The sequence below is a fragment of the Schistocerca gregaria genome, chromosome 1, assembly GCF_023897955.1.
Source record: "Schistocerca gregaria isolate iqSchGreg1 chromosome 1, iqSchGreg1.2, whole genome shotgun sequence".
In the NCBI taxonomy this organism is placed as follows: Eukaryota; Metazoa; Arthropoda; class Insecta; order Orthoptera; family Acrididae; genus Schistocerca; species Schistocerca gregaria.
In genome coordinates this window covers 65,812,370-65,826,907 of record NC_064920.1, presented here as the reverse complement: position 1 = coordinate 65,826,907, position 14,538 = coordinate 65,812,370, and the positions used below count along the sequence as shown (strand labels likewise).

At 42.3% G+C, this 14,538-nt stretch overlaps 1 protein-coding gene across 5 annotated transcripts in view; it reads left to right on the top strand.

Annotated features, from left to right (window-relative positions):
• Positions 1-14,538, top strand: part of LOC126329352 (phosphofurin acidic cluster sorting protein 2) — a 668,535-nt gene that overhangs the window by 494,491 nt on the left and 159,506 nt on the right. For all 5 annotated transcript variants that reach the window (XM_049996154.1, XM_049996187.1, XM_049996211.1 and 2 more), the window contains one exon: positions 2,352-2,497. In XM_049996154.1, the coding sequence (XP_049852111.1) occupies positions 2,352-2,497 (146 nt within the window). The remainder of the gene's footprint in view (positions 1-2,351; positions 2,498-14,538) is intronic.

The window sequence follows — 14,538 nt, the reverse complement described above, 5'->3', positions numbered from 1 at the left end:
GAAGAAGATATACAGCACTGCATTGAAGGGAACTGGTCAATGAGTACTCGAACAATTGTGCTTGCAGTGGGTATTAGTCACAATATCATCTGGTACCTTCTATGTGAGCAAAAATTATATCTGTACCACTTACAAAGTGTACACACTGTGGATCCAGCTAATTTTCCACAATATGGTGTGTACTGCATGTTGTTCCTGGCTCCACTGCATCGACACACCCTTGTTTCTGCATAGAGTTCTGTTCACAGGTGAATGTATGTTCACTAGTGACTGTGTTCTGAATTCACAAAACAGCCATGCCTGGGTGGATGAAAATCCTTGTGCCACACATGTTAGTGGATTTCAGCATTGGTTCAGTATTAATGTGTGGGCAGGTATGCTGGATGGTCATCTGATTAGGCCATGCCTCTTTTCATTTGAGCTAATTGGTCATGCGTAATTGGTCTTCCTGCAAAACGTGTTGGACCCATTCTTGGAAGCTGTACCAGTGAATGTCCATCAAGAAATGTGTTTTCCGCATGATGATGCATCACCTCACTTCTCAAGCACAGTTCAGAAACATCTAAACAGTCGATATGGTGTAAGATTGATAGGACGAGTGGTCCAACTGTGTGGCTGCCGTGGTCAGCGGATTTGATTCCTATGGACTACTACTTGTACGCAAAATATAATTTACGAGACTCCTGTAGAGACAGAGGTAGAGGTGATGGCACAAATTCTGGCCACAGCACTAGAAACTGAAGAGACATGAAGTGAGGTGGAGAAGGTGTACCAGACATGCTTCGTAGGTACGTTATTTGTAACAATGTTGGTGGTCCCCATATCAAGCCTCTGGTGATGTACCAGTACTGTAATGTTTAGGTATTAATACGAACAAATGCACTTCAGTGACAAACAGATGTTCTGTTGTTACCTAGTAATTGTACTGCATCACGCCTAATTCAAGTCCTCAAGCAGAAGTGGATGAGTTAAACACCTGAACTGAAAAAAATATAGAACGAAAACTGTAAATTTTCAGACATGGGTCACTATTCAAAATAATATGTACTCTCCCTCTCTGCCTCATGCACTGTCGAATATCCAGTGGTACCTCTTCTAGAAGAACCATCAGAATCAAGTTCAGAAAGTGTGGATACAAATGTCCATTTAGAACTCCATGTAGAAGTGGGGTAAGGCCCCACAGTGTAGTTTCCTATGGTGCTGCACCATTCACTTATGCTCCACAGCTGTTGATGTTGCACCTCATGAGGCCAGTGTGGATTTTCGGCTGCTCAGTGGCGCATGTTATCCAGATTTATGTTACCGTGGATGGCAAATGTTGCTTCATCGGTAAAGGGCACATGTCAAAAAAACTTAAGGTAGTCTCTCAGTCGCTGAAGTGTAAACTGACAAAATTCTGTATGACATTCAAAAATTATGGTTTGCTGAGTGCCTGATGTAGTGACAGATGATAGGGATGGAAATTCTGCCAATTCTGCCAATGCTGGATGGAAATGGCACTCAACTGGCTGATTCCACATTCCTTGGCAATATGTCTTGTATCACTGTGCGGATTCATTAGCATCATAGCCAGAACAGCTTCTTCATGTCCTATGTCAGTTGCAGTCTTCCTTCTTGCCCGCTTTTTGACATTAAAGCAGCCTGTCCATACTAAGGTCTTAATAATTTGTGCAGTTACTTGACGCACAGACATTGGTGATACAGATAGATAGCCTTATACCACTGTACTGTTTTTACAGCATTTGTTTTACATTCAACATATAAAAGTATTGTATCCAACTTCTCCTCACTGATGTACGAGTGCACATGCAGTGAATTTTGAAGCACAAATGAGCATCCTGCAGTGCAGACAAGTAAACAGGCAGATGTGTTGACATTCTGTCATGTAGAACAAGAGCTTGGAGGTGTTTGCACTGCTAATACCAATTCTGGTCACCATGTTGTCACACTCTAAGGCATTTCTCTATATTTTTTATGACAGGTTTCAACGCCAATAACAACAAATGCCATACCACTGTAATTGTCTTCTCAAGAGCTATCAAATGTAGTTATAAAAAGTAAACAGTTCCATTTAGAGAAAAGAACTTACTAATACCAGCACTATAAAAATTAATCAAACAAAATAGTTCGTAGCCTTCAATACGCTAACGTTTGCTGAAAAGTGCGTTTTGATATGTGTACTATTCATGAAATGAAATAGGTGTTACATCTTACAGTCAACAACAATAAAAAATCACCCACAAAACACTGAATTGATATTTTGTCTTTGTTTTGATGTAATTTAAAATTCAAGGTTTTGAACACAACATTACATTATTATTAGAAAAGTGAAATTGTGTAATTTATTCCAGAACGTGGTGTGGCAGACTTTTCTGATGAGGAAGATGACTTCAGTAGTAATGAAGATGATGCCTCAGATTCTGAACCAACAGCTGAAGATGCAATGGCAAGAAGAGCTCGTAAAGCAGCTAGAGCAAAAATTCCAGCAAATGCCAGGGTTAGTACACGTATCATATTGCAATAGGCCTACCACTGAAATCATTCTCGGCCAGGTTGGGGATTTTCTTCACCCGGGGACTAGGTGTTTGTGTTGTCTTCATCATTTAATAATCATTCATGAAAGTGGCGATATTGAACTGAGTTAAGATGGAGACTTTGTATGGGCTCTGATAACCACACAGTTCACTGCCCCACAAACCAGACATCGTCACCTCAGAAATGAGTTTTAACTTACTTGCTTTTGAAATTAGTATTATAAAGCCTAAAAAAAACCCTTGTAGATAGATGAACGTGCTGATAAAAGATAAAAGCTTCTTCATTTCTTGTGGCAACTTTGAATATTAAACATACTCAGTCTAAAAAATATAACCGTCAATGCAGTTTATATGCAATAAACCTCTTTCGATAGCATGGATCAAATGGCTTGCTTTGTTTTTGATTAATGGTAATTAAGGAGCTTCTCAAAATATTAACATCCGAAATTACAAAGACACACAACAGTTGAGTAGTGATCACCTTCAGGAGAAGAAATTCCAGTACTGTTGTTACAAACGCATAAAAATGAGAACACTAATCCTAATGTTCAGATCTATTAGTTTATGCCTTAGGGAGGAAAGACAAAGGAGGTTGGAAAGGGTAGGCGTGTCCTCAGACCTCAGGATGAGAGGCACACACCTGGTGTGATGGAGGGGGAGGCTGAGCACATTTTTCTCCATCTTCGTGTCCCCTGCCCCCCCTCCCCATCATGAAGTTGGATGACCTTCCACCACTTTTTAAGTTTCCAATTCCAGTTTCCTCCCTGAGGAGGGAATTAATAGTTACAAAACCTAAGATTAGTGTTTCCACTGTCGTGTGTCTTCACAATACTTTCTGTTTCCTTGTAATTTTATGGTTTTCCCTAATGAATTTTTCTTTTGATCAGTGTATATCACTTTGTAGTTAACACACAGTGTGTATCCTGACACTGCTGTCACTGTCTGGTGTGCATTTTTGTGTTATCTCTGGAGGATGACTTCATCCAAAAGCGAAGTACCTGTCCTCTGCTAAGCATTTTTCCTATTTCATGTATGATGGGCATTTGAAAAGTCTGTGCAAAGTCCGAGAGATGGCACCACCAGCATGTATCGAGGTCATGTTTAGTTAGTAGCATCTTTGGAAAGAACACTCACCAAGTTTGACATATTGGTCTATTTCTTTGTGTTTGGCATCTGTGTGAATCAAGGAAGTCAAATGGTTGTCAAAAAAAGGATGAAAAAGAATTTCCTGTGACGATTAAACATTACTTTATGTAAGGCAAAACGCCTCAGGAGACTAAAGAAGAGCTTGATAAAAATTATGGTGACTCTGCACCTTCGATTAGAATGGTTTATAAGTGGTTTCAAAAGTTATGGAGTGGCCATATGGTCACAAGTGATGCTGAACGTTCTGGATGCCTTGTGGAGGTTAAGATTCCAGAAATAATTGATAAAATGCATGATATGGTGATGGATGACAGAAGAGTTAGGGTACGTGAGATTGCTAGTGCTGTGGGCATCTCGAATGAACAGGCACATAATATTTTGCATAAACATATGGACATGAGAAACCTATTCCGCGATTGCTCGCGCTTTCCCAAAAATGGAATTGTGTGAAGGGTTGCAAGTGTGGTTTGCAGCAGTACAGGAAGAATCTGCAACACTTTTAGTGTTGTTTCGTCACTGTGGATGAAACATAGATACATTACTGTACTCCTGAGACCAAAGAACAATCTAAGCAATGGGTTACGAAGGGAGAATCTGCACCAAACAAGGCAAAGACCATTCTTTAGACGGAAAGGCTATGGTTACTGTCTTTTGGGATTCGCAAGGGATAATCCTCATTGAACAATCTGGAAAAGGGTAAAACAATTACAGGTGAATAGTATTCATCGTAATTGGACTGTTTGAAAGCCGAGCTGCAAGAAAAATGCCGACAATTGGACTGCAAAAAAAGTCCTTTTCCATCACAGCAATGCACCAGCACACACCTCTGCAGTTGTGGTCGCAAAAGTAATGGAAATAGGATTCCAACTTGTTTCACATCCCCCCTATTCTTCAGACGTGGTTCCCTTGGTCTACTATTTGTTCCCCAATTTGAAGAAATTGCTGGCGGTACAAAGATTTTATTCAAATGAGGAGGTGACTGCAGCAACTAATAGCTATTTTGCGGACTTGGACAATTCCCATTCTTCTGAAGGGATCAACAAATTAGAACAGCGTTGGACAAAGTGTATAAGTCTAAAAGGAGTCTAATGTCAAAAAATAAAAATGGTTTACCCCAAACACGTAAGTAGTTTTCATTTTTGCACTGACTTTTCTAATGCCTCTCATACATATTATATTACATTCTGGACTTCCTGTTGATGGACAAACTGTGTTATAATGAGTGAACAATCTACAGAATATTGGATACTAAATTATACTACAGGGTGACAAATGACTGTGTATGTGAAAATCGTGTATTCGGGGGAAATAGTGGCAATGTGAAGATAATCACCAATAGAACATATACATCACAGTGAAATTGTGCAGCAGTAGATCTCTTGAGTCATGAACATATGCCATTAAGGATGTACACAGCATGGAGACTCTTTGTAGAATTTGTGAAGGGGATTGGGATGTTGATGGCAGATGGGAGGTTTAGGTTGGTGTGTGAATAGTGCTGGATTGGAATGCGGTAGAAGGGGAAAGCATAAAAGACAGAGTTATTGTAGAATATTGGCTCGGTAGCAGGAATGAGAGGATGTAAGAGTAATTCAGTTCTGCAATAAATTTCAGCTAGTGATTGTGCTGTACAAAAATCACAAGAGTTGGTGGTATACTTGGTAGAGGCTCAGAGACTCTGGAAGATTTCAGCTGGGTTGTATTATGGTCAGATTGATTCAGAGATCAGATACTGATTGTAAGGTGTGCCCAGAAGCAGATTTAGACTTGGATCACAATTTAGCAAATATGAAGAGTACACTGAAGTTCAAAGGATTTGTTCTGAAGTACTGTAGAATAATGATGTATCTGAAGTTCCCTAAGGTGATAAGAATACCATTACATAAGGATACTGTGATAATACCGAAGGAGGCAATTCAGTTACAGAATTGACATCTCTGAAAGGGGCAGTCACACAAGACGGACAACAAATATACGTGCAAGGATAGTAACTGCAAAGAACTTGTGAGTAATAAAAGAAATACTTCAAATATTTGTTGAAAGATGGAAGTGCAAAAATGTTCAGTTAAAGATATGAATAAAACAGTATTGATACATCGAGACCCTGAAAAATGCATGTCTGTAGGCAGTATGCTGAATGAAGTAAAACACTTAGCACCTGAAAGCACATTGATTACTGACACCAACATGCAATCAGAGCTGAACTGATATCCTGGACAGAGAACCATCCTCTTCGCTATGATGAGTCTTAATGGTAGCCACTTGCATCAAAATTTCTTGCTCGTAAAATGAGTCATCAGTTTTCTTCAACCTCCAAATGTTGGTCTTTACTTCTAAACTTTAGTAGAGTGTAGTGCAGAGGACATCGTGATATCTGTGTGCTTGTGTCTTTTTAATAAAGGGTCATAATTTTAGACTTTATATGTGATGTCTGGCAAGTGACAAAGGATACAATACGGCCCAAATTTGTGTTTTACTGACTTTACCGATAGTCATTCTTTCTGCACAGCTGTAAAGATCCAAACAGTCTCCTGCACTGTATTTCACTGGTCAGTGCTTGGCATTGTAGTGTTCTCGATCTTTTTCTGCAGCACTGTGATCCAGCTGCCTTGCTTCTTTGGTGCTGGTGATGAGGTGTTTCACAGCCATGATGGATATCATGCAGTTGAAATGGAGACAGTGTGCCCTTGTCATATAGGCCTCATGACCATGCAGCAGAAGGAAAACTGTGAAGCCTGTAGTGTCAAGCATTGCTGAATTGTATGTGAATGTCACTATGGGCAGAGTGCAAAACTTTTCCACAATCATGGATCATCACATGCAGTGCTCCTTCCCTCAGAATGACGTCTTCTACAAGAAACTTTCAATTTGCCAGATCTTAAACAGTCCGCCCAGTTTTGGTAACAGCATAGCAGGTGAAATATTGCACACTGTTATCCATAGATTCCCATTTTTCAACTTTGGAAACCTTCCCAGGAGGTTGATACCAACTTGGTGGAGTGACGCTACTGCAGAGGTAATTGAAGCACTTGCTTGTATCGTTGACGTTCCTCAGGGTGACTCTCAGTGTCTACTGGATCAGTAGAGTTGACCAGTGAGACCTGTGTCTGATTCCGTCAAGAGACTCCACAAATCCAAGGTGACTAGTTGTTGGAGGGTCAAGGAAATACAGGGTAGTCATAATCAAATTTCGCTACTTGAGCCAATGTAGATGGAAAAACTATTTACCATATGGATACTGAATTTTATAGGAATGATGTTCAGACTGTGTGCTGCAAGATTGCGTCATTAGAAGTTTTGGCGTCATTACATTGTGTTAGGCACCGATATGGTATGGTGATGTAGGGTCGAAACCCAAGTATCAGTGTGCATTACAGTTGCAGAAAGTCAAGATGAGTGTGGACAAGACGAGTGAGGCTTTATTCATAAAGGTATTTTATCAAAACACTGGGAATAGTGCTGCCACTCATTTAGAGTATCATTTCATTAAGGGAGAGGTCCTGTTTCCCCACCAGGGCTGAAGAACATAATTCGGATGTTCAGATTAAGTGACAATTTGGGAATTGATCACAGGAGTGGTCAGCAGCCAATTGGGCCACAAATTGGTGAAGTTGCTGTTGCTACAGATTAGAATGCTGGATACAGTGTTTGATGTTCAAGCAGTGCATAATCTGTGCACAACAGCTGAACATTCCATGGTCCACCATTTGAAAAGTGGTGTCAACAATTTTGAAATGATATCAGTACAAACTTGCAGGCTGTTATGGATGCAGGTGGTCATCACATTGAGAAATGTTTTGTAAGCTGGAATGAAAACATGGTACACATTTAACAAACGCTACCCTCTCATGAAAATAAAAATGTGTTTCTTCCAACAGTTACTTCTCTTCTACATGCCCTTAAAAATGTTTCCACAAAATATAAGTATTCTACAATCACTCATTTTTCATAGGGGCCCCCTCAAGTAGCAAAAGTTTAATTATAACCACCCTGTACTTCAGGATAGCTGGCTGTGGATGGGATGGAGTTACAAACAACCATTTCTCCCCATTGGGTCATAGTTCCTATTATAAATTGCTCTGTTAATTGACTGGAATGCTCCTGTGGTCGGTTTCTCCTCCTCCTAGGCTATTATGGTTTTCAGCAGTGCTGGATCTTCCCTCTGTTCAGCAATGGCGTCCTTTAATTCAGTGTGACTGAGATTTAGTCAACAGTGCTGTGTTCTGTCAAAGGATTCCACGAAAGGCAGTTGGCATTCTCGTGTCTGCTTCGGACTCTTCAAACCTCAGTGCTCATCTCGCCAGTTGACACGACAGGTCCTTCAGGCCAGTCAGGCAGCATACCAGGGAATGGTGGTCTGTCAAAGTATGGTGGAAACTTGATGGCCCAAATAACTGCTAGGCACTTTTTCTTAGGTGTACGGTAGTTCTTCTCAGATTTGGAGAGTACTCCGGAAGCATAAGTTACCGCTTTTTCAGCACCTTCCTGAATTTATGTTAACTTCCCATATCCCAAAACTGTTTGCATCAGTGTGAAGTTGTGTGTCAGCATTCTTATCCCACAATGCTAGAACTGGAGATGTTAGCACCTCTTTAAGAACAAGGAAAGATCTTTCTTGTGTTTCATTTCAGGAAAATTTGATATTTCCTTGCAGTAGTCCTTGCAAGGCATCTGCCTTGGTACAAAAATCCTTTACGAATTGCCTGTTGTATGAGCACATTCTGAGAAAAATTATCATGTGACAAAAGTGCCAAGGAGTCAGAAAATGTGTAAGTAGTCTTAATTTCTATCAACGGAGATGGACTCCATTGCCATTCATTAGATGCCAAAGATTTTTATTTATTTCTTAGGAAATGATGAGGCACTTTTTCAGACTTCTGTGAGACTTCATGTCTGAATGCATTTCAACATGGTTGTCAGTCAGCTTAGATGTTCTTCAGATCTCTTAAAAGATGCTCATTGAGATGTTGAAGCATGTTGTGCGTCATACGTTCATAGGTGGCTGGAGTGTTACATAGTCCAAATGACATAAACTTGAACTTAGATGATGATAGGAGATATGAAGGCAGTCATTTCCCTGTGTGCCTTATCAGCCTCAGATTGCCTGTAGCCTGCCTACATGTCCATAGTTGAGATATACTTTGCTGCTTTCAAGCAGTCCAGGGTGTCCTCAGTACACAGCAATAGACAGACACCTTTCTTTGTGATTTTACTTAGTCATCAGTAGTAGACACAGGAAAACCATGTGCTGTCCTTCACGAGGACCAACGGAGAGGACCGAGGACACTTCGATGGTTCAGCGATGTCATCTTGCAGCATCACTCCATTTCTGTGTGGATTATCCTTTGGTCAGCTGGCAACACACTACACAAGCACTCGTTAATTGGTGTATAATCTCTTGTGTTGATACAATATTTTATCATGGACCGCTTTTCACCACTCTTGGTTTGCAAGCATCCAAAAACCATTGCAGAATGTCTAGCATAAATTGACAGGTCAGGTCAGGTCAGGTCAGGTCAGGTCAGGTCAGGTCAGGTCAGGTCAGGTCAGGTCAGGTCAGGTCAGGTCAGGTCAGGTCAGGTCAGGTCAGGTCAGGTCAGGTCAGGTCAGGTCAGGTCAGGTCAGGTCAGGTCAGGTCAGGTCAGGTCAGGTCAGGTCAGGTCAGGTCAGGTCAGGTCAGGTCAGGTCAGGTCAGGTCAGGTCAGGTCAGGTCAGGTCAGGTCAGGTCAGGTCAGGTCAGGTCAGGTCAGGTCAGGTCAGGTCAGGTCAGGTCAGGTCAGGTCAGGTCAGGTCAGGTCAGGTCAGGTCAGGTCAGGTCAGGTCAGGTCAGGTCAGGTCAGGTCAGGTCAGGTCAGGTCAGGTCAGGTCAGGTCAGGTCAGGTCAGGTCAGGTCAGGTCAGGTCAGGTCAGGTCAGGTCAGGTCAGGTCAGGTCAGGTCAGGTCAGGTCAGGTCAGGTCAGGTCAGGTCAGGTCAGGTCAGGTCAGGTCAGGTCAGGTCAGGTCAGGTCAGGTCAGGTCAGGTCAGGTCAGGTCAGGTCAGGTCAGGTCAGGTCAGGTCAGGTCAGGTCAGGTCAGGTCAGGTCAGGTCAGGTCAGGTCAGGTCAGGTCAGGTCAGGTCAGGTCAGGTCAGGTCAGGTCAGGTCAGGTCAGGTCAGGTCAGGTCAGGTCAGGTCAGGTCAGGTCAGGTCAGGTCAGGTCAGGTCAGGTCAGGTCAGGTCAGGTCAGGTCAGGTCAGGTCAGGTCAGGTCAGGTCAGGTCAGGTCAGGTCAGGTCAGGTCAGGTCAGGTCAGGTCAGGTCAGGTCAGGTCAGGTCAGGTCAGGTCAGGTCAGGTCAGGTCAGGTCAGGTCAGGTCAGGTCAGGTCAGGTCAGGTCAGGTCAGGTCAGGTCAGGTCAGGTCAGGTCAGGTCAGGTCAGGTCAGGTCAGGTCAGGTCAGGTCAGGTCAGGTCAGGTCAGGTCAGGTCAGGTCAGGTCAGGTCAGGTCAGGTCAGGTCAGGTCAGGTCAGGTCAGGTCAGGTCAGGTCAGGTCAGGTCAGGTCAGGTCAGGTCAGGTCAGGTCAGGTCAGGTCAGGTCAGGTCAGGTCAGGTCAGGTCAGGTCAGGTCAGGTCAGGTCAGGTCAGGTCAGGTCAGGTCAGGTCAGGTCAGGTCAGGTCAGGTCAGGTCAGGTCAGGTCAGGTCAGGTCAGGTCAGGTCAGGTCAGGTCAGGTCAGGTCAGGTCAGGTCAGGTCAGGTCAGGTCAGGTCAGGTCAGGTCAGGTCAGGTCAGGTCAGGTCAGGTCAGGTCAGGTCAGGTCAGGTCAGGTCAGGTCAGGTCAGGTCAGGTCAGGTCAGGTCAGGTCAGGTCAGGTCAGGTCAGGTCAGGTCAGGTCAGGTCAGGTCAGGTCAGGTCAGGTCAGGTCAGGTCAGGTCAGGTCAGGTCAGGTCAGGTCAGGTCAGGTCAGGTCAGGTCAGGTCAGGTCAGGTCAGGTCAGGTCAGGTCAGGTCAGGTCAGGTCAGGTCAGGTCAGGTCAGGTCAGGTCAGGTCAGGTCAGGTCAGGTCAGGTCAGGTCAGGTCAGGTCAGGTCAGGTCAGGTCAGGTCAGGTCAGGTCAGGTCAGGTCAGGTCAGGTCAGGTCAGGTCAGGTCAGGTCAGGTCAGGTCAGGTCAGGTCAGGTCAGGTCAGGTCAGGTCAGGTCAGGTCAGGTCAGGTCAGGTCAGGTCAGGTCAGGTCAGGTCAGGTCAGGTCAGGTCAGGTCAGGTCAGGTCAGGTCAGGTCAGGTCAGGTCAGGTCAGGTCAGGTCAGGTCAGGTCAGGTCAGGTCAGGTCAGGTCAGGTCCTCTGCATTGTCTGTAGTCTTAAAGCAGAGTCTTTTTAGAGGCAGTAAACTGCCCTTACAAGACTGATTTGGCTGCCCTTATGCACTTACCTATGGGTAAGAGTTGTGGATGCTCATGAATCAGGACATTTAATGCTACAAAGTTCTCTTTGACCTCTTACAATGCTTATAATCTTTGCTGGTATGTAGATTTCTATTGTGACCTGAGTAGCTTTTTGCAGTTGACCAAACCTTCACAGTTCAACTGAGCATCTTGATTAATGATTGGAAGTAGTCTCATCGATGACGACCAAATAACAATGTCTTCAGTGACAAATGGTAGACCAGAGCTATGTCTTTGCTATGTATGCCTTTTGGAATAGCGTTTTGGAGTCTGATCGTGCATTTGCTTGTGATGCTTACAAGAAGTCTCATCTGAAAATAACATCATGATGTAGTATGTTAAAAAAAATTGAAGGTGTGTGCACTGTAAGTGATAGTTACTCTTGCAACACATGTTGCTGTCAGCTGGATGTACTTCCCATTTGAGACTTTCAGTACAGTTGCTTCTACGTCACAAAACAGTCTTCTTTAGCTGGACAATATTATGGAATGGATCGATGTTCCTTCTTTTCTGAAAATGACTTTGACCAAAGATTATCAGTATATCCTTTTCATAATGGTGTTGATATTCCAACCTGGAATCTCCTTTAACTGATGAAGATAAGCATCCAACATTACAAGAAAGAAAGCTACCAAGTCGACTAGTGCCCCGACAGGTCGGCTGTCAATGACAGTCTTGATGAGATTTCCTGTCATTGCAGTAACTGTTGTTCATGGAGGGTTCGCATCTGTGATGGTCTCACCTCCTTAGATGGTCCCCTCACTTAGTTTTCTTGAAGTTGGTGGTTAAGCAAGTGGTTAGTACCTCTTATGGTGACAGGCAGTTGCTGCATTGTGTTTGGGATTGAACTCGTCCAGGCTGTGGTGTCCCGCTTTAATTGTCTGCAGTTGACTCACATGTTGCGATAGTTGACATCTTATGACACAATAGTCATCAAACACTTGTTTTTTCTATCTGCAGTAGCATAGGTGTACAGGGAGTTTACATTGAAAATATTCTAGCACATCTCCAGAATGAATTTTTCACTCTGCAGCAGAGTGTGCATCGATATGAAACTTCCTGGCAGTGTAAAACTGTCTACCAGACCGAGACTCGAACTCAGGACTTTTGCCATTTGCAGGCAAGAGCTCTACCAACTGAGCTACCCAAGCAGGACACATGACCCATTCTCACAGCTTTACTTCCACCAGAACCTTGTCTCCTACCTTCCAAACTTCACAGAAGCTCTCCTGCGAAACCACCAGGAGAGCTTCTGCGAAGTTTGGAACGTAGGAGATGAGGTACTAGTGGAAGTATAGCTGTGAGGCCGGGCCGTGAGTCGTGCTTGGGTAGCTCAGTTGGTAGAGCACTTGCCAGTGAAAGGCAAAGGTCTCAAGTTCGAGTCTTGGACCGGCAATTTGTTTTAATCTGCCAGGAAGCCTCATTCAAGCACGTTGTCCTCTGTGCTCCAAATGACTGGTCTTCGGTAGAATGTGGTGCTTAGTGGAGAAGTTAGGATAATACTTGTGTTGGTCAGGTATTGGCTTCTTGTGTGACAGTTGCAGTATAAGTTTGAGGTGGAAGAATCCATTCTTAATGGTGCTTTTGACTGGTTGTGAACAGAGCATGTGAGACATGGTGCTATGGAAAGATGTTTAAGGTTAAGTGGACTGTAAAAATATGGAATTATGAGGTTCTCCACAGAACATCAAAGAAAGAAACATGTGTAAAAGATTAACAAGGAGAAGAGATAGTATGATAAGACATGCATTAAGATATCAGCTAATAACTTGCACAGCACTAATGAAGCTGGAGAATAAAAAGTGTCGTGGAAGACAGAGACTGGAATACACCCAATAAATAAAAGCAGATGTAGGGTGCAATTGCTATTCAGAGATAAAGAGGTTGGCACAGGAGAGGAATTCGTGGTGGGTCACCTCAAACCAGTCAGATGACTGATGACAAAAACTAACCAACTATACATAGGTAGTGTGGTTCTTGCCTCGGTATAGAATGAAGTTTTTCAGCTGCTATGAAAAAGTATTGAACTTGGTTACTGTTAGAGACCATATTTAGCTGGAACAGTGGCATAGCACAAACATCTTTTACATGTTTCATTGGCTCAGGAGGTCTTGTGTTGATGAGTGAGAGAATATCAAGAAAAACAAGTCAGACTTAAGACATCCTGTCAGACATAATACTCAAATTGATCATTTATTATGAACTAGCCAATATTCTCAAAACAGTGGTATAAATATCAGTGTAAGATAAATGTGATGGAGCAGCTCTTCTGCCACACCACCTGTCTATGAACAGGGCTAATTGTTTCTGCCAACATACATGGAAAACAAAGTGTGTAAAACTACTATTGTGAAATAAACTAAAATGTACAGTTGTCACTAGAGAGATCATCTTAAACTTTGCCAGTTCTGCACTTGTTGTCCATTAAAGTGTGTGTACTTGACCTAACATAGGAAAAATCTACAGTTTAAAAGTTCTTATCTAATAGTAAAATGTGTAATTTGCATGGAAATGTCAAAAGAACTTAATTAATTGGGAAGTAAGTTTTCAAGTTTCATCTTTTGAGTGTGAACGCTTGCACGTAGGTTATGCTAGAAATGCATTAAAAAAGAAATAAATATGTCACAGATGGCTGAAGTATTTTCAGATAATTTGCAAAATGTAATATTGTGTGACAAACTCCCAATTGATGCAACACTTGAGAACATGACTACAAAATTCAGTAGTATGTGTTGTATGCTGAGACACTTGATATTGTCCAACACTATATAAACAGTAACAAATGCTAATTAGGGTTGCATCCAGTCCCACTTTTAATTTTAAATTCATGTTCTTTGAGGGAGGGGGGGGGGGGGAGATTACAAAAACGACCATAAGATTATGGTCAGACATACAGTAAAGAGTTCGTTAAAAATGTTTTCAGGCTTTCTGTGCCTTATTTATAAAACTAAAATGATCCTCAAAATTGAGATATAGTTAAAGTTTTTGATCATCACAACAAAAGTGTCAAGATTAAATAAGGGTCTTCACGTAATTCACACAAAACCAGATGTGCCCGAAGGACACGTTTCACGTTGACTTTAGGTTACACAACAAACTCTTGACAGTGTAAAATGAATCAGTGGCATATTAAATAAAACAACAAAATTCACAGTACCATAGATTTTATAAAGAAAGATAATTCAAGGAGCTGTAAATTTCTGTCTGTATATGTTGTTCATATTGATGTTTGTCTTTTAGATAAATAAACTGCTGTTTGTTTTGTGTGTAGTTTATGTACATGCAAGATTAAGAGTGTAATGCATTTGAAAATCGAAACTATATTTGATGGCTGAATACACAGTAAAACTAACCATCAGTTGTCCAATATTTGTAGGATGTATGCTATTTGAATATAAAAATGATCAACAAGTTAATTACAGAGGAATTGTTTTGTTTCTGA